At 38.1% G+C, this 22,813-nt stretch overlaps 3 protein-coding genes across 3 annotated transcripts; 2 read left to right on the top strand and 1 right to left on the bottom strand.

Annotated features, from left to right (window-relative positions):
• Window positions 1-157: 157 nt before the first annotated feature.
• Window positions 158-16,112, bottom strand: LOC122645179 (poliketide synthase 37-like). The gene is made up of 4 exons (XM_043838510.1): window positions 15,900-16,112; window positions 14,759-15,761; window positions 1,297-1,556; window positions 158-1,208 (listed from the first exon to the last, which is right to left on the bottom strand). The coding sequence occupies exons 1-4, from the start codon at window positions 16,075-16,077 to the stop codon at window positions 202-204; spliced, it is 2,448 nt and encodes an 815-aa protein (XP_043694445.1). The 5' UTR covers window positions 16,078-16,112; the 3' UTR covers window positions 158-201.
• On the top strand, window positions 6,475-7,866 carry LOC122646665 (chalcone synthase-like). Its single transcript, XM_043840253.1, has 2 exons — window positions 6,475-6,691; window positions 6,814-7,866. The coding sequence occupies exons 1-2, from the start codon at window positions 6,514-6,516 to the stop codon at window positions 7,818-7,820; spliced, it is 1,185 nt and encodes a 394-aa protein (XP_043696188.1). The 5' UTR covers window positions 6,475-6,513; the 3' UTR covers window positions 7,821-7,866.
• Window positions 16,113-20,182: 4,070 nt separating the features above from the next.
• On the top strand, window positions 20,183-20,551 carry LOC122645178 (chalcone synthase-like). Its single transcript, XM_043838509.1, has one exon. The coding sequence runs from the start codon at window positions 20,183-20,185 to the stop codon at window positions 20,549-20,551; it is 369 nt and encodes a 122-aa protein (XP_043694444.1).
• Window positions 20,552-22,813: the final 2,262 nt, after the last annotated feature.

Genomic DNA, 22,813 nt, shown 5'->3' with positions numbered 1-22,813 from the left:
ATTTTATTAAAAATATATGATAAAACAAACATTTAAAAATTAGACTGACATTTTACATCATAATTTACCTTCTACAAACAAACACTGGCAAATGTTTCAACATGGAAAATTTTACATTGAAAATTTCCATGTTGAAACAAACAGAACTTAAGGACGAGACTGCTCACAAGCCTTCGATTTTGTAGGCCACTTAACGTTTACTCAATGAGCTGAAGTTATAGGTACGCTACGCAACACAACCGTCTCTATAGTAAGACCTGGTCCAAACCCTAATAGCACACCCCAATCAAGCCCATCACCAGTTGTAGCTTTCCCTTCCTCCTTAGACTTCCTTCTCACCTCATCCATAATGAACAATACTGTGGGACTTGACATGTTACCATATTCACTCAGCACTTTCCTTGATGACTTCAGTTTATCTTCTTTCAAGCCAAGTGTCTTTTGGACCAAGTCCAAAATTGCAGGCCCACCAGGGTGACTTACCCAAAAAATAGAGTTCCAATCACTAATCCCTATTTTGGTGAATGATTCTTCCAAGCATTTCTCAAGATTTGCAGCAATAGTTTTGGCCACATCCTTGGTTAAACTGATTGAAAGACCTGTTTGACGCAAGTGTCCGGCGACCATTTCTTCTGAATCAGGGAGAATCCGGGTTCCTGCTGAGAAGAGTTGGAACAATGGACGTTCGATGGAGGTGTCAGGGTCAGCACCAACTACCAAAGCTGCTGCACCATCTGCAAATATTGCCATCCCTAGTAGGGCATGCAAGTCTGCCTCATCGGGTCCTTTGAAGCCACTGATGGAGTTCAGCTCTGAACAAACAACAAGTACACGAGCACCTTTGTTATTCTCGGCAAGGTCTTTGGCAACACGGAGCACAGAGCCACCACCATAGCATCCAAGATGATACATCATCACACGTCGAACAGTTGGGGAAAGGCCAAGGAGTTTAATAAGCTGGAAGTCGACTCCTGGGGCGTCAACACCGGAAATGGTAGTGAATACAATGTGAGTGATCTTCGATTTGGGTTGTCCCCACTCGTTGATAGCTTTGGTTGCGGCTTCCATGGCCAACTTAGGTACCTCAGCCACCATAATATCTTGGCGGGCGTCAAGTGATGGAGCTGTTGGATGATAGAGTGAGGGATTCTCCGCGATCATTTCATCAGTAAGGAAGGTGTGGCGTTTTCTAATCGTCGATCTTTCACCTGTTTCAACAACATCAATTAGCTTTTGATCATTTTGATTGGAAAAATAAAATATGTTGTAGTTACAATAAGAAATGAAACTACTTACAAATACGTTTGAACTTCTCCTTCAACTCAAGCATGTTCTCACTCTTAGTGTTTCTGAAGTAGAAATCAGGGAAATCAGTCTGGAACATAGTATTGGATGGATTTGCAGTGCCAATGGCCAACACAGTTGCTGGACCCTCGGCATGCTGAGCTTGATAGATTTCTCCGACCGATCCCATTGCTTTTTTTTTCGGCTTCGCTGTGAGTTGATCGGAAGAGGAGAACTGTGAAAGACCGGAAAGAAGAACGAAGATGAAAATACTAAAGCAAGTGATGATGATGAAGTAGAAGAGCCAAAGCATTGGTATTTATAGTGAAAAGATATAGTTGGATTGATTGGGAAATACAAGTAAATCATTAATAATAATGCAAACCCGTTTGATTAATTTATTATTTAACATGTGTGGTATAGCAAAAGCAAGAGATAAATTTGACCTGGTTACGTTCCAGGAGGACTAATTCAATGAAGTAAATAAGAATGAATTTTTAAAAATGGGTTACCTAATCCTATCTGGTTAGAAATCAATGTCAAAATGTTAATCTCCATTAAACTTCCAATTAAAATTAATCTTAGTGTGTTTTTTTCTCTAAATTTGACGGGGTTTCCAAAGCACATATCCCTGTCCTGTAATGTCTTCTTACGTTAGTGAGATGACTTTAAAGTCATTACTGGGAAGTCAGTCAAAAGAGGGAGATAGGGTCAACAATGGATGGCAAAATCTTTCTTTGACCGTGGAGGTTACTATGAAATTTGCAGATAGTTTACATAGTTGATTCAAACAAGCTTTCTCTTGGTTAGCAACCAAGTTATGTGACGATTCCAACTATTTGAGTGATATGGGCTAATTATTATTTATAAGAAACACACAAAATTGCCACCCGCCCCCTATGAAATAAAAGGTCGCATCCATGTTAATGTCCTTGTGCCGGTGCATGGGCAACACGATGAGACAGCGTTCTCTTACCCCTCTTAATACAAAGGGAGATCGAGGGATGGAGGACAAGGAGGATAAAAGGGGGAGGGGGAGCAAGTGAGGAATTGAACCGAAACCAATACATCAAGGGGCCTAAGTGCCTACTATGAAGGTACCGGGCGGGGAGCATCACACCTTCGTTCAAGGGTTTGTACTGAGAAGGTGTTAGCCACCCAGTCCTCCTAGGCTGAGAGCTGCTTTCTATCTATTATGATAATTCCAAAAAAAAAAGTATCATGCATGCAAATATTGGCATCTAAGCTACACTAGGCTTGACATATACTAGTGGTGAATGACTTTGGCAATATGATGACGCAAAATAAGGAAATATATTGGTTTTCTATTTTGGGAAATGAAGGCATTATAAAGGCATAAAACAAAGATTTTGGTGAAAAATCACCTATTTAGTCAAAAAAAGTTCAATGCAACTAACTAGGCATCGATCAGACTTTGATCAAATAAGATTCTATTTTTAGGGTTACTATTGGTTAGAAAATAATTTGAACGATTTTTGGGGAGCCGGAGGTGAATATCACCTATTGAGGTCAGAAGGAGTCCAACGCAATTGGCTGGGTGCCGATTAGATTCCAACAGAAAAAGATTTCATTTCGAGGTCTGCTATTGATTGGAACAAATTGTTTTTTTTTTTTTTTTTGGTGGGGGGGGGGGAATAGGAGGTGAATATCTCCTATTTAGGTCAAAAGGAATAAAATACAATTGACTGAGTGTCGATCGAACTACTCAGACAGAAAAAGATTTTGTTTTGAGGGTTGTTATTGGTTGGATAAGAATCTGCGGGATTTTGGAGGAACTAGAGGTGAATATCATCTTTCTGGGTCAAAAGTAGTCCAACGCAATTGACTGGACGTTGATCGGACTCCAACAAAAAAAATTCTATTTTGAGGGATGCTATTGGATGGAACGGAATCTGGGGTACTCAGAATGCTTACAATGGTGTGTCCTACCTCCCTGGAGGTTGGGGCATAACAGGGAGCACCCTTGCTTGAAAGGAATATTATTCACAAAAATTTTTCCTTTAGAACAGTGCAAATATATATATATATATATATATATATATTTGAGGAAAAATAAAAAATGTACAATATGTAGAAATTAATTAATTATCTTCATTTTGAAATAATTAAAAGGGGAGGAGAGATAAAATATACTTCTTTATGCCAAAGAGGCCTTGGAGACTTAGTTTTTTTATTTTTTTTATCTCCTGGCAGACTTCAAACCCCGGGGGTATTTTTTATTTTCTTACTTCTTCTCCGAAATTTTCCCAGAATATTATTCCTTTGTTTTTTTTTTCCTTTTTCACTTTATTTCCCTCTGATTTTTCCCAGGGTATTAGAGTGTTTTTTTCTTCCTGAAATTACGAACTCTGAATCCGAATTCTTTGTCTTCCATGTTTTGAAGGGTCATTTATAGCGATTTTTTAACTTTTCTCTGGTGAAAATAAGAATTTTTACCGATGCAAGTTAGCGCCAGCAAAAATGCATTTTTTCTGCCGGCTCATTTGAGCAAAATATTGATTCTTCAATACCTACTATAGTACAATATTCATGTGGTATCTTCTCAGATTTTGCATTGTGATACATGTTCCTTCTATTTCTCCAAGTAAAGCCTTTTGCATTGCGATACCTATTGTATTGGCTTAATCTTTCATAAGCGAAGATAAAATAAAACGTCTATAATAAAGACACTTATCTGCCAATGCAAGTTAACATTTTGCATTGATACATTTTACCACATTTCGCCAACACATTTATGTGACCCATAGAATACAAGATACACCCAACCTCAACGTAAATCTGTTTGACAAAACCGTAGAGAAACTTTCCCCAAAATTCTAAAAGATACAAGAGAAGTCAACATCGAAATACTTTGCCATCTCAGTGACGAGAGAGAGAGAGAGAATTGAAAGAGCAGAGGAAAGGTCAGAATAACCGATTAAGTTGACCGGTCTCTTAACTCTTATGGAAGGGATGATGGGGTATCTTAATTAGTAATCCCTCGCATGAGGAAGCTGCAGCTAGCATTCTTTAAACTTAAATTAAGAGATTTGTTAATTGTTTCCTAAGGTTGGACACCCTAGATTTTGTTACAAACTATAAGTAAGAAAAAAAATATTTAAGTTGCTCTATTTTTTTATAGTGGCCGGTGACCTCATAGATCGATTTTCAAATATAAGGTCACAAAGTAGTGAATGAATATCCACGCAATGGAGTAGATTTTTCCATCTTATCACTTGACGTAAAGATGCGTAGTAATACCGGCACTTCTATTGGCATTACTGTCAAAACCACCACCTTCATTAAACTCCTAATTTGGGCCTGATGTGCTACCTTTTTGTATTTTTTTTTTTTTTTTCAATCTTTTCATATTTGTATGGAGAATCCTCAACATTGTTTGATGGGTTTCTAAGATTAGGATTGAATGGTAAGTATACAGTGGAATCGATCTCCAACTTTTATAAAAAGGGTGTATCTAGTGCACAAGGTTTCGGGCACTGCAGAGTTTGGCATGGGGAGGGTCATAATGTATGCAGTCTTACCCCTGCTTTTGGAGAGACTGATTTCAGCTCGAACCCATGACCACTTGGTCATGGTGGAATCTCCAACTTTTATGATTCACTCAATTAATTAATTAAAGAAGTGTAACATGTTTGATGTAACAACAACAAAATTATAAATTAAGAATAATAATTGTTTGACAAGCCGTTAATACAAGGAAAAATAATAGAATCTATGGCAAAAGATGAATATTGACATACGTTTTTTTGGTGGAGTTTCACTTCACCCACGATAAATGGGATCTCATTCACCGAGAAGCGTGAGAGGGTGGGAATGGGTATCAAAAGGGTCTTTTGCAATATACTAAAACCCTAGGAAGGGTTTGTGAACCCTAAGATGGTGGGTGAACCTTCCTCAGTGAAGAAAAACTTTGTCCTTGTTTTTTAATAGTTGTATGAGACACTTATTTTTTGGGATGAATATGTCATGTATTCAATAAGCCTAGATAATACAAAATAAACGCAAATCAAGAAGAAAAAAAAAGAGGGGGAAGGGAGGAGGGAGGGGGGGGGGGGAGGGGGGAGAAAGAAGAAGAAAATGAAGGAAAAATACTATCAAAGGTAAAATACTATAAGAGCGAGTACGTTGGGCCTCCGCCGATGATGGACCTTGCTCCATCCATGAAGATAGAGCCCAGAAGAGGCTTACACATAAAGGGGAGTATTGAGGTAATAATCTCACATCGGCTATGAGTGCTTCTACTAGCTAGTGTCAATTCGACTCCTCTACTTCCGCTTGGCCCTACTGTCGTGTGCGCCCCTCACACAAGTAAAGCAAAATATACCGCCTTACCCCTGCCCAAGCACCTTGCCTGAGTGGGGGTAAGGCGGTACTTTCCACCACGCTTGTGTATAGGAGCGCATGGTAATACCGGGCAAGCGAAAGTAAAAGAGTCAGATCCATCAAGTATAAGAGCCACAAGAGACCACCCCACTTTGAACCAATTGATTTTAACTTTTTAAGATGCAAACTCAATAAAAGGGATGGGCATCCAAACTGAAGCAATGTGAAAACTCCTGGGAGACTCCACCCAGGCGCCAAAGGAGGGATCATCATTGCAGTGATCTCGAATCATCTCCACTCCAAATGTGTTTTTCATCAAAAAAAACATACAAAAAAAAAAAAAAAGAAATTATGGTGGACGGATGGTCTGTCCTTCACAATCAGAATTCCTACACAACGCTCCAACAACACTCTCTATAAACTTCATAGTAACCTCCGCGGTCAAAGAAAGATTTGGCCATATTTTGTTGTCTATCTCCCTCTTTTGACCGACTTCACAATAATGACTTGAGAGTCACCTCACCAACCTGGAAGAAGACAACACAGGGATCTCTCTCTTATTCCCTTTATTAATGAATTAGTCCTCCAGGAACACGTTCCTCTTGTGAACGGAGTACAGATAAGGCGTGCTTGACTTTAGTTTTAGTCTTTTAGAATTGTATTAGTCTTCTATCTCAGCTCGTCCATGATATTATTAACGAAATGGTACTTGTATTTCCCAATCAATCCAACCATATCTTTTCACTATAAATACCCAATGCTTTGGCTCTTCTACCTCATCATCATCATCACTTGCTTTAGTATTTTCATCTTCATTCTTCTCTCCGGTCTTTCACAGTTGTTCTCCTCTTCCGATCACCTCACAGCCAAGTAAAAAAGAAAGTAATGGGATCGGTCGGAGACATCTATAAAGCTCAGCATGCCGAGGGTCCAGCAACTGTGCTGGCTATTGGCACTGCAAATCCATCCAACACCATGTACCAGACTGATTTCCCTGATTTCTACTTCAGAACCACCAAGAGTGAGAACATGCCTGAGTTGAAGGAGAAGTTCAAACGTATTTGTAAGTTTCTATCATTTATAATATATGGGATAATCTTATTGTAACTTAATTTTTCAAGTTTGTATGTTTTAAGTTTTTTTTCCATCAAAATGATGATAACCTTTTTAATGTTGCTGAAACAGGTGAAAGATCAACGATTAGAAAACGCCACACCTTCCTTACTGATGAAATGATCGCAGAGAATCCCTCATTCTATGATCCAACAGCTCCATCACTTGATGCACGCCAAGATATTATGGTGGCTGAGGTACCTAAGTTGGCCATGGAAGCCGCAACCAAAGCTATCAACGAGTGGGGACAACCCAAATCAAAGATTACTCACATTGTATTCACTACCATTTCCGGTGTTGACGCACCGGGAGTCGACTTCCAGCTCATTAAACTCCTTGGCCTTTCCCCAACTATTCGACGTGTGATGATGTATCATCTTGGATGCTACGGTGGTGGCTCTGTGCTTCGTGTTGCCAAAGACCTTGCCGAGAATAACAAAGGTGCTCGTGTACTCGTTGTTTGCTCAGAGCTCAACTCCATCAGTGGCTTCAAAGGACCCGATGAGGCAGACTTGCATGCCCTACTAGGGATGGCAATATTTGCAGATGGTGCAGCAGCTTTGGTAGTGGGTGCTGATCCAGACACCTCAATCGAGCGTCCATTGTTCCAACTCTTCTCGGCAGGGACCCGGATTCTCCCTGATTCAGAAGAAATGGTCGCTGGACACTTGCGTCAAGCTGGTCTTTCAATCAGTTTAACCAAGGATGTCGCCAAAACTATTGCTGCAAATCTTGGGAAATGCTTGGAGGAATCATTCACCAAAATAGGCATTAGTGATTGGAACTCTATTTTTTGGGTAAGTCACCCTGGTGGGCCTGCAATCTTGGACTTGGTCCAAAAGACACTTGGCTTGAAAGAAGATAAACTGAAGTCATCAAGGAAAGTGTTGAGTGAATACGGTAACATGTCAAGTCCCACAGTATTGTTCATTATGGATGAGGTGCGAAGGAAGTCTATGGAGGAAGGGAAAGCTACAACTGGTGATGGGCTTGAATGGGGTGTGCTATTAGGGTTTGGACCGGGACTCACTATAGAGACGGTTGTATTGCGTAGCGTCCCTACAACTTCAGCTCATTGAGTGAACATTAAGTCGTCTACAAATGAGAAGAAGTCTCAGTTTCTATTTATAGTTTAGTGGTTAACCATTTCATTGGCTTTATTTTTATTATGTTTTGCTCTCGAAGAGCTTTATAAAAATTATCATCCACAAGCATTCAATAAAGGAAAAACATGCTACAAGAGTTCAACATATAAGACAAGCACATTAGAAGTCTGACCAATTTTTGTTGGAAAATGTTTTATTAAAACAGTTTTTACTATATCTTTGTGTTTTTGAAATCTTTTTGGCCTTTGGTGTTGCTTTTGAGAGATAATATTGTGTAGGAAGTTTAGTCCCACATTGGAAGTGGGAGAAGTGGGAGAAGATGTCAAATGGTTAATAAGTAGGAATGAGAATCTTCCTTGAAAAGAGGTATCCCTCCTCCCATTTGCCGTGTTGGGTTTGGGGTGCTTTTTAACACACGGGCGCCAAGCCAAGCCGTTTAGTGGCGTGGTGTGGTTTGTTTGTCCAGCCGAGCATCTATTTGTTTGGTTCTTTATTGGACCAATTTTGGGTTTATCCAAAACTGACGAGTGTTTTTATAATTATGTGATACCTCAGGGGAGGTACGTGTAAATTTTCCAAAATATAATTGAGTTGAGTTAGAACATGAACACCAAATGTACCAAAATATAATTGAGATGATTTAGAACGTGAACACTGAAAACTTAATAGAGCACCTCCATTCTGTGAACCCACAAACGGTTGTACATGTGGATATATTGCAGGTAAAAAAAAAAAGAGTAGTTGGAAAGAAACATTCACTCCTTTGTGACCATATAGCACCTTAATTTATTTTTTTGGCAAGAAATCTCTATTTGGTCGCATGGTCTCTACAAAGGCGTTTGGGCCAATGGGGGAGCACTTACGTCTAGCTATCTACCCAGGGGACAAAGGCACCATCTCACAGTGCCTTATGAGAGAGCGTAGGAAACACCACCAAGTAGAGAATTTTTCCCCTCTGTTTTTTTTCCTACTCCGTTTGTAACAAAATCTATGTGTCCAAAACTTTAGGAAACAATTAACCAATCTCTCTTAATATAATTTGGAAATTGGATTGCATCGAATATCTTTGTGTAAAATTGGATTGCAAGGATATAATCTCTTATTTCTGATCCATGGCTAATGGATTTATATGTCCTACAGTCATGAGCTTCCACGTTTGGTTGGATGAAATAGCAGAGCCAATGCATTGGGTATTTATAATGAAAGGATGGTTGGTTGGATTGGTAAATACAACCATTTCGTTAATAATAATGCAACCTTCCCATTTGATTAATTTATTTATTTAACATGTGTGGTATAGCAATTAGCAAGGACGAGAAGAAGAATAATTTAATTCTACAACTAAGTCAGGCACGCTTTATTTTAATTTTGTAAACCGCTCACAAGAGGAACATGATCTGAGTAGGGATGTAAACGGATCGGATTTGGCTCGGATAGTGCTATATCCACATCCGCATCCGATTAGCTTTCGGAAGGATTCGGATAGTGCTAAATGGATACGGACATAGATACGGATCAGATATTTTATCCGTTTACATGTAAATATAGTTTTTCGGATAGCTGTAGCCTATCCATATCCGCATCCGTTTAGCTTTTGGACGGATTCAAATAGTGCTAAACGGATACGAATACAGATTCGGAAACAGATTTCGGCTATTCATTTACACTCCTAGTTCTGAGAACTAATTCTATAAAGGAAGTAAGAAAGAATTTTTAAAATGGCTCACCTAATCGTATTTGGTTAGAAATCATTATCAGAATATAAATCTCCATTAAAATCTTTATCTATTTATTTTATCTCTAAATCTGATGGGGTTTACAAGGTCCATATCCCTGTGATATCTTCTTATAGGTTGGTGAGGTGACTCTAATGTCGTTATTGTTAAGGAGATCGATAGAGTCAAGAAGTAATGGCAAAATCTTTCTTTGACCGCGGAGGTTACTATGAAGTTTATAAGGACAGAGTACACCCACGATTTGGGCTAAATTTTTGCCACCGCGGCAGTCTCTGTTTCACTGGTTTTTGATGCACGGTAAATTACCAACTGATGACATGGTTTCTCAAAGAGGTATACCGATAGCTTTTCGTTGCTGTCTATGCCTACACGCTATAGAAAATCAATGTCATATTTTTCTTGAATGCTCATTCTCTTTGAAGGTGTGATGGGGTTTTCACTCTTTGTTCCAAATGGTGTGGCCAAACAAAACTTTGATTATAGATCTATTCATTTGGTGGAAGGAAAAATCAGATGCAATCTCTCTTTCAAGTGTATGACTGGCAGGTTTTATTTTGGTAGTTATCACATCTGGCAAGAACGAAATAAGAGGCGTTTTGAAGGCCTAGGTAACCTTTCTAGTTCTGTTATGAGCTTCATTAAATTGGACCTTAAGGATGTGCCATCCTTCATGCATTGCAAGATCTGATCTTTTCAAGACCTAATAATTGTTCACCATATCGGAGCCACCTTCCAGAAGCCTAAATCCAACTGTAATAGTGAAATAATATGGAAGAAGCTAGACTTTGGATAGACAAAACTTAACATAGATGGTTGTTCTTTGGGAAATCCAGGTCATTCAAGTGTTGTAGGTATTTTTCGGAATTCTCAGGGCATTCCAATTGGCAGCTTTCTTCTTTGGAATCCAAATGGCTAGGTATAAGAATATCCACCTTCTTGAGATTGAGGGAGATGTTGAAGCGGTGGTTACATCAATAAAGAATGGAAATATTCCATGGAAGTTCAAGAAAAATTGGTTCGATGTGGCCAGTTACCTTCAATCTATAACGTTAAAAATAACTCATAGTTACAGATAGACAAATTAGTGGCAAATCTTTTGGCCAAACGGATTGCTGCCATCCAAGTGTCTCATTGTTGGGTTGGCTCTCCTACTGTAGTCCATTATGAGATTTAAGGGGACCTGCAGGAAAGAAGTCGGTTCCGCTTTGCTCAGAGCTGAGATCTCTGTTTTCTTGTTTGGATTATTGTTTCCCTAGAATCCTGTTGTGGGCCATTCCGAAGGTGGGGTTCTAGAGTAATAGTTTTAATATCTTTTGCTCCTCTAAGGCTATTTGTTGAAGAGGAGATTTTTTGCCCTTTTGGGGTTTCCTGAACTTGTAATTATTCCTTTATATTAATACATACTTCGCTGACCTTTAGCAAAAAACAAGAGTACAGACCATCCCTCCACCAGAAAATTTTCGTTGTGGAAAAACACATATTGTCCTGTATAAACAAGCTTCTCTTGGTGTATAGTACACCTAGTTATGTGATGATTCCAACTATTGGAGTGATTTAGGGCTAATTTTGAAATGGTAGTATATGTTAAAGTTCATATGATTAAAGCTCTCTTTGGTATCATTTTTATTTTTTTTTATACAAAAATGTTTTTGCAGGTGTTTGGTATCATTTATTGACACTACTTCTATTTAAATAAATAAGAATAATACTTCTATTTAAATAAATAAGAATATATAATACTTCCATTTAAATAAATAAGAATAATAGAAAAACCATAATAGAGTCAAGACCCATTTATCTATTATGACTAAAAAATCAATTTTAGCCATTTATGCGGGCATCAGTAATGAACATGTGCACAATTGCTACTTAAGTGGGGGTAAGATGGTATAATCATCGAAAATTAGAAACAGAGCCTCTCTCTCTCTCTCTCTCTCTCTCTCTCTCTCACCTAACTACCTATATTATATATAATATATAATATATAATATATTTTATATTATATATTATATATTATATAATACATAATATACTATTATAATATATTAATATAATAAATAATGAATGAAATAATATATATTATATTATTATATTATATATAATATAATAACATATTATGTAATAATATATATTATATAATATAAAAAACATATATATAATATAATAAATTATGAATCTAGGTACATCTCTCACTTGAAAGAATCCCTTTCACTACAACAAAACACACTTATAACAAATTCTAGATTTTCTAATTTTATGAACCTTCAAGATCAGGTTCCTCTCCCTTTCTCTCTAGATTAATCCCTTTATTGTCCCTCAGAAAGTAGGAAACCCTTGGAGAATGACTCAAATCCAGGGGAATTCAAAAAGCTAGCAAGAGCGGAAATTCTACAAAAAATTTCCTAAAAATCCAGAAAAATCCCAAATTTCCCTGTAAGTACTAAATTACTGCTAGACCGCTCTAGAAGTGTCGGAATTCACTAGAAACTACCGGCCTGGTCTCAAAATATCATTTTTTTTTAAGTTTTGTCAAAATTCATCGAGAATCTCAAATTGCTCCCAGAGTACTAGTGCTTGAAATCCCCAGAGAGTGCCACATAAGCCAATTTTGACCCCCCCCCCCAAAAGTGAATTTTCTCTCTCCTCTTTTATTGTCGCAAGAAGAATCAAGCTGATCCTTGATCACCATAGCAATACTGGAATTCCCCCCGACAACCTATTTTGGACTCCAAAAAAGTATTTTTCTCTCTGCTCTTTTATTACACTTACTAAATCAATTTTCTGCATAAATTATGAATATGTAATTATTTTTTCTTAATTGTGTACCTAGGTTAGGGTTTTCTTACCCTAATCCAGGCTTTCTTTCTCTAGTGTGATGAAATATGTCATTGGATTACCATACATGTCATTGTCATGTCTATATTTCTGTAAAGGATTAAACTTATACATGCATTTTTCAAATCCTGAAAATATCCATATGATTTCAGACCACCATAAAACGGGTTTTACAGAAAATACCTCTGGTAATGTGGAAGCGCTGCCAATACTTTTCAAAACATAGATGCATATATATAAACTCCCTACCATATCCCATGTCCCCTCGATATATCATCACCCTACATGCGAAACGATATTTGAAGTGGAAATCAAACGCCAGTACTTTACACCCACGAACCTTCCCTAAAATTTTAAAAGATACAAGAGAAGACATCGTCGAAATACTTGAAAGAGTCTAGAAAAAGTCGGGATAATGGAATTAACTTGACTGATCAAATATAGAGCTCTTACAGAGCAGAGTATAGTAAAAATAAAGTCAATGAAATGGTTAACCATTAAAGCTATTATAAACAAAAACTAAGACTTCTTCTCTACTTAAGGACGAGATTGCTCACGATTCGAGAATGGATCATCTACATGTACCAACAGGTGAACGTACATTTCAGAGTCAATCACATTTTAGTTTTGTTTTCATAAAAATCCCATATCCCCCTGCAAATGGCAAAAATAGGCTAGGTGGTTGACTCTCACATGTACGTTCACCTGTTGGTACGTGCAGCGGAACTGAACTCCACAATTCTTGGTTTTTGTTGGTCACTTTCTTTTATTCAATGAGCTGAAACTGTAGGGACGCTACGCAACACAACCGTCTCTATAGTCAGACTTGGTCCAAACCCTAATTGCACACCCCACTCAAACCCATCACTAGTTGTAGTTTTCCCTTCCTCCATAGACTTCTTTCGCATCTCATCCATAATGAATGTACGGCTTGATATGTATCATATTCACTTAACTCCTCCCAAAGAGGACGAGGTGGAGAACATGTGGCAATCCCTCGTCATGTCCATTGTCCTAAAAGTGGCAATTGCACTGGGGATTACTTGTGAAAAATTGTTGTAAAAGTAGTATAAGACTATTGAGAATGGTGTAATTTATCTATTATAAGGAAATTGTTTGTATCCTCTAGAAAATTAGATCGAACAATGTACGATAGATATAGGTTGAATGGGCACTTTCCTTAAGACCATAGACACCCCCTAATGGTGCAGCCAGGTGAATGTGGATCAACCTCAAAGATTCAGAAGCCTTATGGCTTCCGGCAGTAGTGGTGAATTACATTACTACAAACCCTTCCGAGTCTCACAAAGTATTGCTCAAAAGAAAATAAAACCGTAGGAAGAAGAAGGTAAACCACCGAAATTTAATATTCAAATGTATGAGAGAGAGAGAGAGAGAGAAATTTGTAGGAGAAATAACTTAAGCATCACTTACAAATGGCTTCCATTAATGAGTCTTTGGTTGAAAATGCCATAGGGCGACCAAGATTCAGATTTTGCTAGTGTGAGGTTCTCCTCTTGCGTTATAGATTTTTCCTTACGTTTAGTTTTCTCGGTAATCCTTTGATTATGTTTGGACGTTAATCTTTTGTACTATATTTTTTTTCTTTAATCCAAATCCTTGCTGACCTTTAGCGAAAAAAAATCACTTACGTCCTATCCCAAACATAATCACAATGTCTATGACATATGTCTCTTTGTAGAGACATGACTCATTGTCACATGGGCCTGAGTCCTATCCCAAACATGATCACATACGTTCAAGAAGAGTGCTAAGTATTACCAAGCCCAAAATTGATCCAACAGCGAACCAGAAGGATATATTATGGGCTGGGCCACCATACCGCACCATGCCATGACACGGATTGGCTCGACGCTTGTGCGTTAAAAAGCACCCCGAACCCACCCTTGCACATAAGAGTAGGGATACCTCTTTTTGAAGACGATTCTCATTACTACTTATTAACCACTTGACATCCTCTCTCAGTTCCAATGTCGGATTAAACTTCCCACACAATATTACCTCTCTCACAAGCAAGGCCAAAAAGAACATGTGGGAGGGAGAACACAAAAATAAATCAAGCTTTCAAAAACATAAAGATATAGTAAAAACTGTTTTAATAAAACATTTTTCAATAAAAATAGGTGATATTTGATGTGCTGGGCATATATGTTGAACTATTGTAATATGATTTTTTATTTTATTCGATGGTAACTTTTATAGAGCTCTCAGAACGCAAAATATAATAATAATAAAAAAAGCCAATGAAATAGTTTACCACGAAACTATAAAAGAAACTGAGACTTCTTCTCATTTGTAGGCCACTTAACGTTTACTCAATGAGTTGAGGTTGTAGGGACGCTACGCAACACAACCGTCTCTATAGTAAGACCTGGTCCAAACCCTAACAACACACCCCATTCAAGCCCATCACCAGTTGTAGCTTTCCCTTCCTCCATAGACTTCCTTCGCACCTCATCCATAATGAACAATACTGTGGGACTTGACATGTTACCATATTCACTCAACACTTTCCTTGATGACTTCAATTTATCTTCCTTCAAGCCAAGTGTCTTTTGGACCAAATCCAAAATTGCAGGCCCACCAGGATGACTCACCCAAAAAATAGAGTTCCAATCACTAATGCCTATTTTGGTGAATGACTCCTCCAAGCATTTCCCAAGATTCGCAGCAATAGTTTTGGCCACATCTTTGGTTAAACTGATTGACAGACCAGCTTGACGTAAGTGTCCAGCGACCATTTCTTCAGAATCAGGGAGAATCCGGGTCCCTGCTGAGAAGAGTTGGAACAATGGATGTTCAATTGAGGTGTCAGGGTCAGCACCAACTACCAAAGCTGCTGCACCATCTGCAAATATTGCCATCCCTAGTAAGGCATGCAAGTCTGCCTCATCGGGTCCTTTGAAGCCACTGATGGAGTTCAGCTCTGAGCAAACAACGAGTACACGAGCACCTTTGTTATTCTCGGCAAGGTCTTTGGCAACACGGAGCACAGAGCCACCACCGTAACATCCAAGATGATACATCATCACACGTCGAACAGTTGGGGAAAGGCCAAGGAGTTTAATGAGCTGGAAGTCGACTCCCGGTGCGTCAACACCGGAAATGGTAGTGAATACAATGTGAGTGATCTTTGATTTGGGTTGTCCCCACTCGTTGATTGCTTTGGTTGCGGCTTCCATGGCCAACTTAGGTACTTCAGCCACCATAATATCTTGGCGGGCATCAAGTGATGGAGGTGTTGGATCATAGAATGAGGGGTTCTCCGCAATCATTTCATCGGTAAGGAAGGTGTGGCGTTTTCTAATCGTCGATCTTTCACCTGTTTCAACAACATCAAAAAGCTTTTCATCAGTTTGATGGAAAAAAGACTTAAAACATATATGCACAATTGAAACAGTAAGTTGCAATAAGATTTTTCCCATAAATTATAATAATAAGAAATGATAGGGGTACTTACAAATACGTTTGAACTTCTCCTTCAACTCAGGCATGTTCTCACTCTTGGTGGTTCTGAAGTAGAAGTCAGGGAAATGAGTCTGGTACATGGTGTTGGATGGATTTGCAGTGCCAATGGCCAGCACCGTTGCTGGACCCTCGGCATGCTGAGCTTCATAGATGTCTCCGACCGATCCCATTGCTTTTCTTTTTTGCTTTGCTGTGAGGAGATCAAAAGAGGCCGGAGTACTGTGAAAGACTGGAAAGAAGAATATATGAAGATGAAAATACTAAAGCAAGTGATGATGATGAAGTAGAAGAGCCAAAGCATGGGTATTTATAGTGAAAGATGGTTGGATTGATTGGGAAATACAACTTCATTTCGTTAATAATAATGCAAGAATCCGAGTATATAATTGTATAAGTAAGAGGAATGTGAGGCGGTTCGTGGAGGACTAATTCAATAAAGGTGGAAGAATGAATTTTTAAAATGGCTCATATAATCCTAATTGATTAGAAATTAATTTCAAAATGCTAATCTCCATTAAACTTCCAATTAAAATCTTATTTAATTTTTTTTATCTCTAAATTTGACGGGGTTTCCAGAGCCCAAATCCCTATCACGTCTTCTTTTAGGTTGGTGAGGTGAGTCTTAAGTCATTACTGTAAAGTCAGTCGAGATCAAAGAGATTGAGTCAACAAAATAAGGCAAAATCTTTCTTAGACCACGTAGTTTACTATGACTTTATAGAAAGTTTACATGTATATAGTAGTTTCATGTAGGCCCCTCCACCACAAAATTTTGTTGATGAAACACATAGGAGGGTATTTTGGGACATACAAAAATCGTAGGAGGGGTTTGTGAATCCTAGTGGGTGAACTGTCCCCTATGAGTGGAGGAAAACTTCATCTTAACACACATATGATGCGGTATAAACAAGCTTCTCTTGGTGGTAAATCTAGTCATGCGATGATTCCAACTATTAGAGTGATATACGTTAATTATTAATTTGTTTTTAGGGAGAAAATAACAATGCCAGGTCGCACGTCCATGTGCCCAGATACAAGAGAGTGTAAAATTACCACCTCTCCCTCTATGAAATTAAAACTCTCATTAATGTTGATGCCTTGCTTGTGCTCTCATTTCCCCCACACTAGGGGCAAAAGGGCCACGAGACTAGACGGAGTTTTCTTGGCCTTTTTATGTTACAAAGGGGATCGAGGGGTGGGGGACAAGGGAGATTAAAGGGGGGGGGGGACTAGGTGAGGAATTGAACCTCGAAACGGATACCTCAAGGGGCCTAAGTGCCTATTGTGGGGGTACAAGGCCAATAGCATCATAACCTCGCTCTGGGATGACAACCTCTCGTTGACGGCCTTAAGGGGAGGAGGTGAAAGGAGTTCTTTTGTAAGTTGCCAGTTAGAAAATGGTCTAGGACCCATAGGTTCTCCTCCTTTCTGGGGTGAATTGACTACAATGGATAAGGATTTTGATTGCACCATGGGGCTAAGTTTGTTCAAGATCGCATATTGGGACATTGTTTACCGTCCAGTCTCGCTTAGCCAAAAGCAAATTTCAATTCCTCCTAACAATTCCTAAATTTAAATGTACCATGGATGTAAATATTAGAATCTAAGCTACACTAGGCATGACATGTATACATGGTGAATGATTTTGAAAATATGACAGTGTAAAATAAAGAAATTTATGTTTTTTTAGAAATGCAAGCATTATAAAGGCATAAACAAAGATTTGGGTGAAAATCACCTATTTAGATCAAAAGGAGTTCAATGCAACTGACTGGGCGTCAATCGAACTCCAATAGAAAAAGATTTTGTCTCGAGGGCTGTTATTGATCAGAATAGATTCTGATAGATTTTTTTTTATTTTTTTTTTTTGGGGGGGGGGGGGAGGAACTAAAGGTGAATATCACCTACATAGGTCAAATGGAGTCTAACACAACTGATTGGGCATCAATCGGACTGACAAAAAAAGATTCTATTTCCAGGGCTACTATTGGATAGATAGGAATCTACAGGATTTTGGAGGAACTGGAAGTAAATATCACCTATTTAAGTCAAAAGGATTCAAACACAACGGACAAAAAATTGATTGGACTCCGACAAAAAAAGATTCTGTTTCAAGGGCTGGTATTGGTTAGATAGCAATATACCGGATTTTTGGGAAACCAGAGGTGAATATTACCTATTTAGGTCAAAAGGAGTTTAACCTACACAATTGACTGGACGTCGATTGGGGGACATAAGAATATTCTATTTTGTGGGACAGAATCTGGGGGGACTTAAAGTGCTAATAATGATGTGCCCCATCTCTCCGAGGGATAGGGAACAATAGGGAACACCCTCTCCGAAAAGGAATAGTATTCACGAGAATTTTACAATGGTTCAATAAGGGTATTTTGGTAATTTTCACCATTTTGTATCAATTTGCATTTTGGATATTTTTAATATATCACATGCATGCTGTTAATGTATTTCGTCATGTTTTAATCAATGTTGATTTTTAAATATGACCTTATTTGCATTTCTACTATCTAGGGGCATTTTGGTAATTTTTATCATTTTATGTTTGTTTGCAGTTAAATATTGTTAATATCATGCATGCATGTCGTTAATGTATTTAGTTATGTTGTAATCAGTAATGATGTTTAAACATGACTTTCTGCAATTACTTTGACTCCTTATTAAATTGTTAAAGTAACTTCTTGTAGTTTAAATATTAATCTTTGCATATTGGATTCCTTGTGATGTTTGATATTCTGATCATAGATTAACCTTGCATGTTGTTATAAGATACTTTATCTTTGAGAGAATCTTTGAACCCTAGCATCTAAAAGAAAGATCAGCTCATCTGAGCGGATTAGGGTTTGTAAAACCTTTCCGTCTCCGTAACTTGACCTCTTATCCATTCTCTGGTCAGATCATATAGAATCAACATTGATAAGATTTTCAATTTCATAAAAGGCGGGATGGTAATTTTACACTCTTGTGTTTGGGCACACTAGCAATGCTTTTTTCTCCCTAAAAAAAATTAATAATTAACCTATATCACTCCAATAGTTGGAATCGTCGCATAACTAGATTGACCACCAAGAGAAGCTTGTTTATACCGCACCATCTGTGTTCCATCAACAAAATTTTGTGGTGTAGAGGATGGTCTGTCCTTCTCAATCGGAATTGCTACACCACCCTCCAACATGAAACTAACTATGAAGTCATAGTTAACTCCGCGGTCTAAGAAAGATTTTGCTATATTTTGTTGACTCATATTTTGGTGACTCAATCTCCAAAATAATGAATTTAAAATCACCTCACTAACCTAAAAGAAGAAGTGACAGGGATTTGGGCTTTGGAAACCCCGTCAAATTTAGAGATTAAAAATAATTTAAATAAGATTTTAATTGGAAGTTTAATGGAGATTAGCATTTTGAAATTAATTTCTAATCAAATAGGATTATATGAGGCATTTTAAAAATTCATTCTTCCGCTTTTATTGAATTAGTCCTCCTCGGACCGCCTCACATTCCTCTTAGCTATACAATTATGTACTCTGATTCTTGCTATACCTCATTATAAATACCCAATGCATTGGCACTGCTACTTCATCCAACCATCCTTTCTTCTTCCCAGTCTTCAAAGTACTCCGGCCTCTTTTGATCTCCTCACAGCAAAGCAAAGCAAAAAAGAAAAGCAAAGGGATCGGTCGGAGACATCTATGAAGCTTAGCATGCCAAGGGTCCAGCAACTGTGCTGGCCATTGCCATTGGCACTGCAAACCCGTCCAACACTATGTACCAGACTGATTTCCCTGACTTCTACTTCAGAACCACCAAGAGTGAGAACATGCCTGAGTTGAAGGAGAAGTTCAAACGTATTTGTAAGTACCCCTATTATTTCTTACTATTATAATCTATGGGAAAATCTTATTGTAATTAAAACATATTTTTTTCCAATCAAAATGATGAAAAGCTAATTGATGTTGTTGAAAAAGGTGAATGATCGACGATTAGAAAACGCCACACCTTCCTAACCAATGAAATGATCACAGAGAATCCCTCACTCTATGATCCAACAGCTCCATCACTTGATGCACGCCAAGATATTATGGTGGCTGAGGTACCTAAGTTGGCCATGGAAGCCGCAACCAAAGCTATCAATGAGTGGGGACAACCCAAATCAAACATCACTCACATTGTATTCACTACCATTTCCGGTGTTGACGCACCGGGAGTCGATTTCCAGCTCATTAAACTCCTTGGCCTTTCCCCAACTGTTTGACGTGTGATGATGTATCATCTTGGATGCTATGGTGGTGGTTCTGTGCTCCGTGTTGCTAAAGATCTTGCCGAGAATAACAAAGGTGCTCGTGTACTCATTGTTTGCTCAGAGCTGAACTCCATCAGTGGCTTCAAAGGACCTGATGAGGCAGACTTACATGCCCTACTAGGGACGGCAATATTTGCAGATGGTGCAGCAGCTTTGGTAGTTGGTGCTGACCCAGATACCTCTATCGAACGTCCATTGTTCCAACTCTTCTCAGTAGGGACCCAGATTCTCCCTGATTCAGAAGAAATGGTCGCTGGACACTTGCGTCAAACAGGTCTTTCAATCAGTTTAACCACGGATGTGGCCAAAACTATTGCTGCGAATTAAATCTTGGGAAATGCTTGGAGGAATCATTCACCCAAATAGGCATTAATGATTGGAACTCTATTTTTTGGGTAAGTCACCCTAGTGGACCTGCAATTTTGGATTTGGTCCAAAAGACCCTTGGCTTGAAAGAAGATAAACTGAAGTCATCAAGGAAAGTGTTGAGTGAATATGGTAACATGTCAAGTCCCACAATATTGTTCATTATGGATGAGGTGCGGAGGAAGTCTATTGAGGAAGGGAAAGCTACAACCGGTGATGGGCTTGAATGGGGTGTTCTATTAGGGTTTGGACCAGGTCTTACTATAGAGACAGTTGTGTTGCGTAGCGTCCCTACAACTTCAGCTCATTGAGTAAACATTGAGTGGCCTACTAGTGAGAAGAAGTCTTAGTTTCTGTTTATAGCTTAATGGTTATAAAAATGAGATTCACCCAAAAAAAATGTGTCTCATTTATCATTTGCAATAGATTAATTGTATGATTTTCCCTTGTATTAACTGCATACCAAACAATTATTATTCTCAATTTATAATTTTGATGTTGTCACATTTCGTTATCTAAGTCAATGCTAAAAATTTGGAGTTTCCGAGTGTATTCTAACCATTCAAACCTGTGTTAGATGCTCATCAGTAGGAGTTTTATATTACTTGTTAGATATACTTGTTTAGTGGGAGTCTATTGCTTGTTTTGATTAATCAGTGGGAGTTTGTTTATTTTGCTAAACTGTTATGTTATACACTTGGTTTGTTGAGCATGGATTTTTGTGAATGTACTTGTTTATGATTGATTTAGCATTTGTTTGCATGCATGTGTTGTTTAATGTGTTGAAGTCTATTTCTCGCCTAAGGATGTTCGATTGGCGATGAGCCAAGTTGTTCGATTACCTGTGAATATGATGATATTCAATGCAATCTATGAGTATGACGATACACAAAGCACGTTCGAGGACTCACAAGTAATGATGACGTTATTTATGTGATCACAAATATGTTTGACATTCCTTGTATAAAAATTTATCTCAAGACTGGTTATGTTAGTAAGTAAACCTTTGTTTGTAACTGACAGAAAGTTATATGCCGCATATTGAGGCATATTTTCTGTTATTGTTCGATATTGGTACATTTGCTGACTAAATCAAGGTTTAGTGCAATATATTTGTATTGAGATTCCATGACTACATCTGATAATGATACTTTAAAATTAATCTAGCACAAGTGGGAGAATGTTAGATTTTTCCAATGTCAATATGTGGGCTTGATTAATTATTGGGTCAATCATTAATGGAAATCAAAATACATGGGCCGATGTGGTTTGCTACTTTTTATTCTTGAGATGGGGTAGACTGATCCATTGAGGAAGTGGGTTAGGGTTAGGGTTTGGGAGTATTATAAATACTTTTGGTAAAAATCCTTGCAGTCACTTTTTCTCTTTTCTCTTTGCCCCACAATTAAGAGAACTTTAATGGAGATTTGGAGACTGTAGAAGAATCTCATAGCTGCTGTGCAAATTTGATAGTGGATTCGCAATCTTTCTTCGGCAACATACGTAGGTGCAAGGTACACATCGGTTCTCTTTTCTGTCTGTTATTACATCATGTTCTAGCTTACTATATTGAGTTCGTTTATGGTTTCATGAGAAACCCAAGGAGATTCTAATAAGTGCTAAAATGCGCCAGTGCAAAATGCTAACTTGCGTTGGTGAATTCTGCTCAAATGCGCCAATGAAAAAAGTGTATTTTCATCGACGAAAGATACCAAATTGTAATATTCCGTTATGGTCAATAGCAGCCCCCGAATGAAATATTTCTCTATCAGTGTCTAATTGGTGTCCAATCAATTGTGTTAGACTCATTTTGACCTAAATAGGTAATATTCACCTCCGGTTCCCCAAAAAATCCCCCAGATTTTGTTCTGACCTATAGAAGCTATATAGTCTGAACAATGTCCAATTAGTTGCATTGAACTCCTTTTGATCTAAATAGGTGAATCACCCATATCTTTGTTTTATGCCTTTATAAGGCCTACGATTTACTAAAAAGCATAGATTTCGTTATTTTACATTGTCAAATTGCCAAAATCATCCACCATGTATATATGCCATGCCTAGTGTAGCTTAGATGCCAATATTTACATGCATAGTACATTTTATTTTAGGAATGGTCAGAATATATAGAGACTGGCTTTCGGTCGAGCTAGGACTGGGTGGTTAACACCTTCCTAGTACATAACCTTGAACGAACCCAGCCTTAGGACACAATCAAAAGTC

Source organism: Telopea speciosissima, chromosome 11, assembly GCF_018873765.1.
Source record: "Telopea speciosissima isolate NSW1024214 ecotype Mountain lineage chromosome 11, Tspe_v1, whole genome shotgun sequence".
In the NCBI taxonomy this organism is placed as follows: domain Eukaryota; kingdom Viridiplantae; phylum Streptophyta; class Magnoliopsida; order Proteales; family Proteaceae; genus Telopea; species Telopea speciosissima.
Note: the sequence above shows the minus strand (reverse complement) of the source record. Positions and strands in the feature narration are given on the sequence as shown.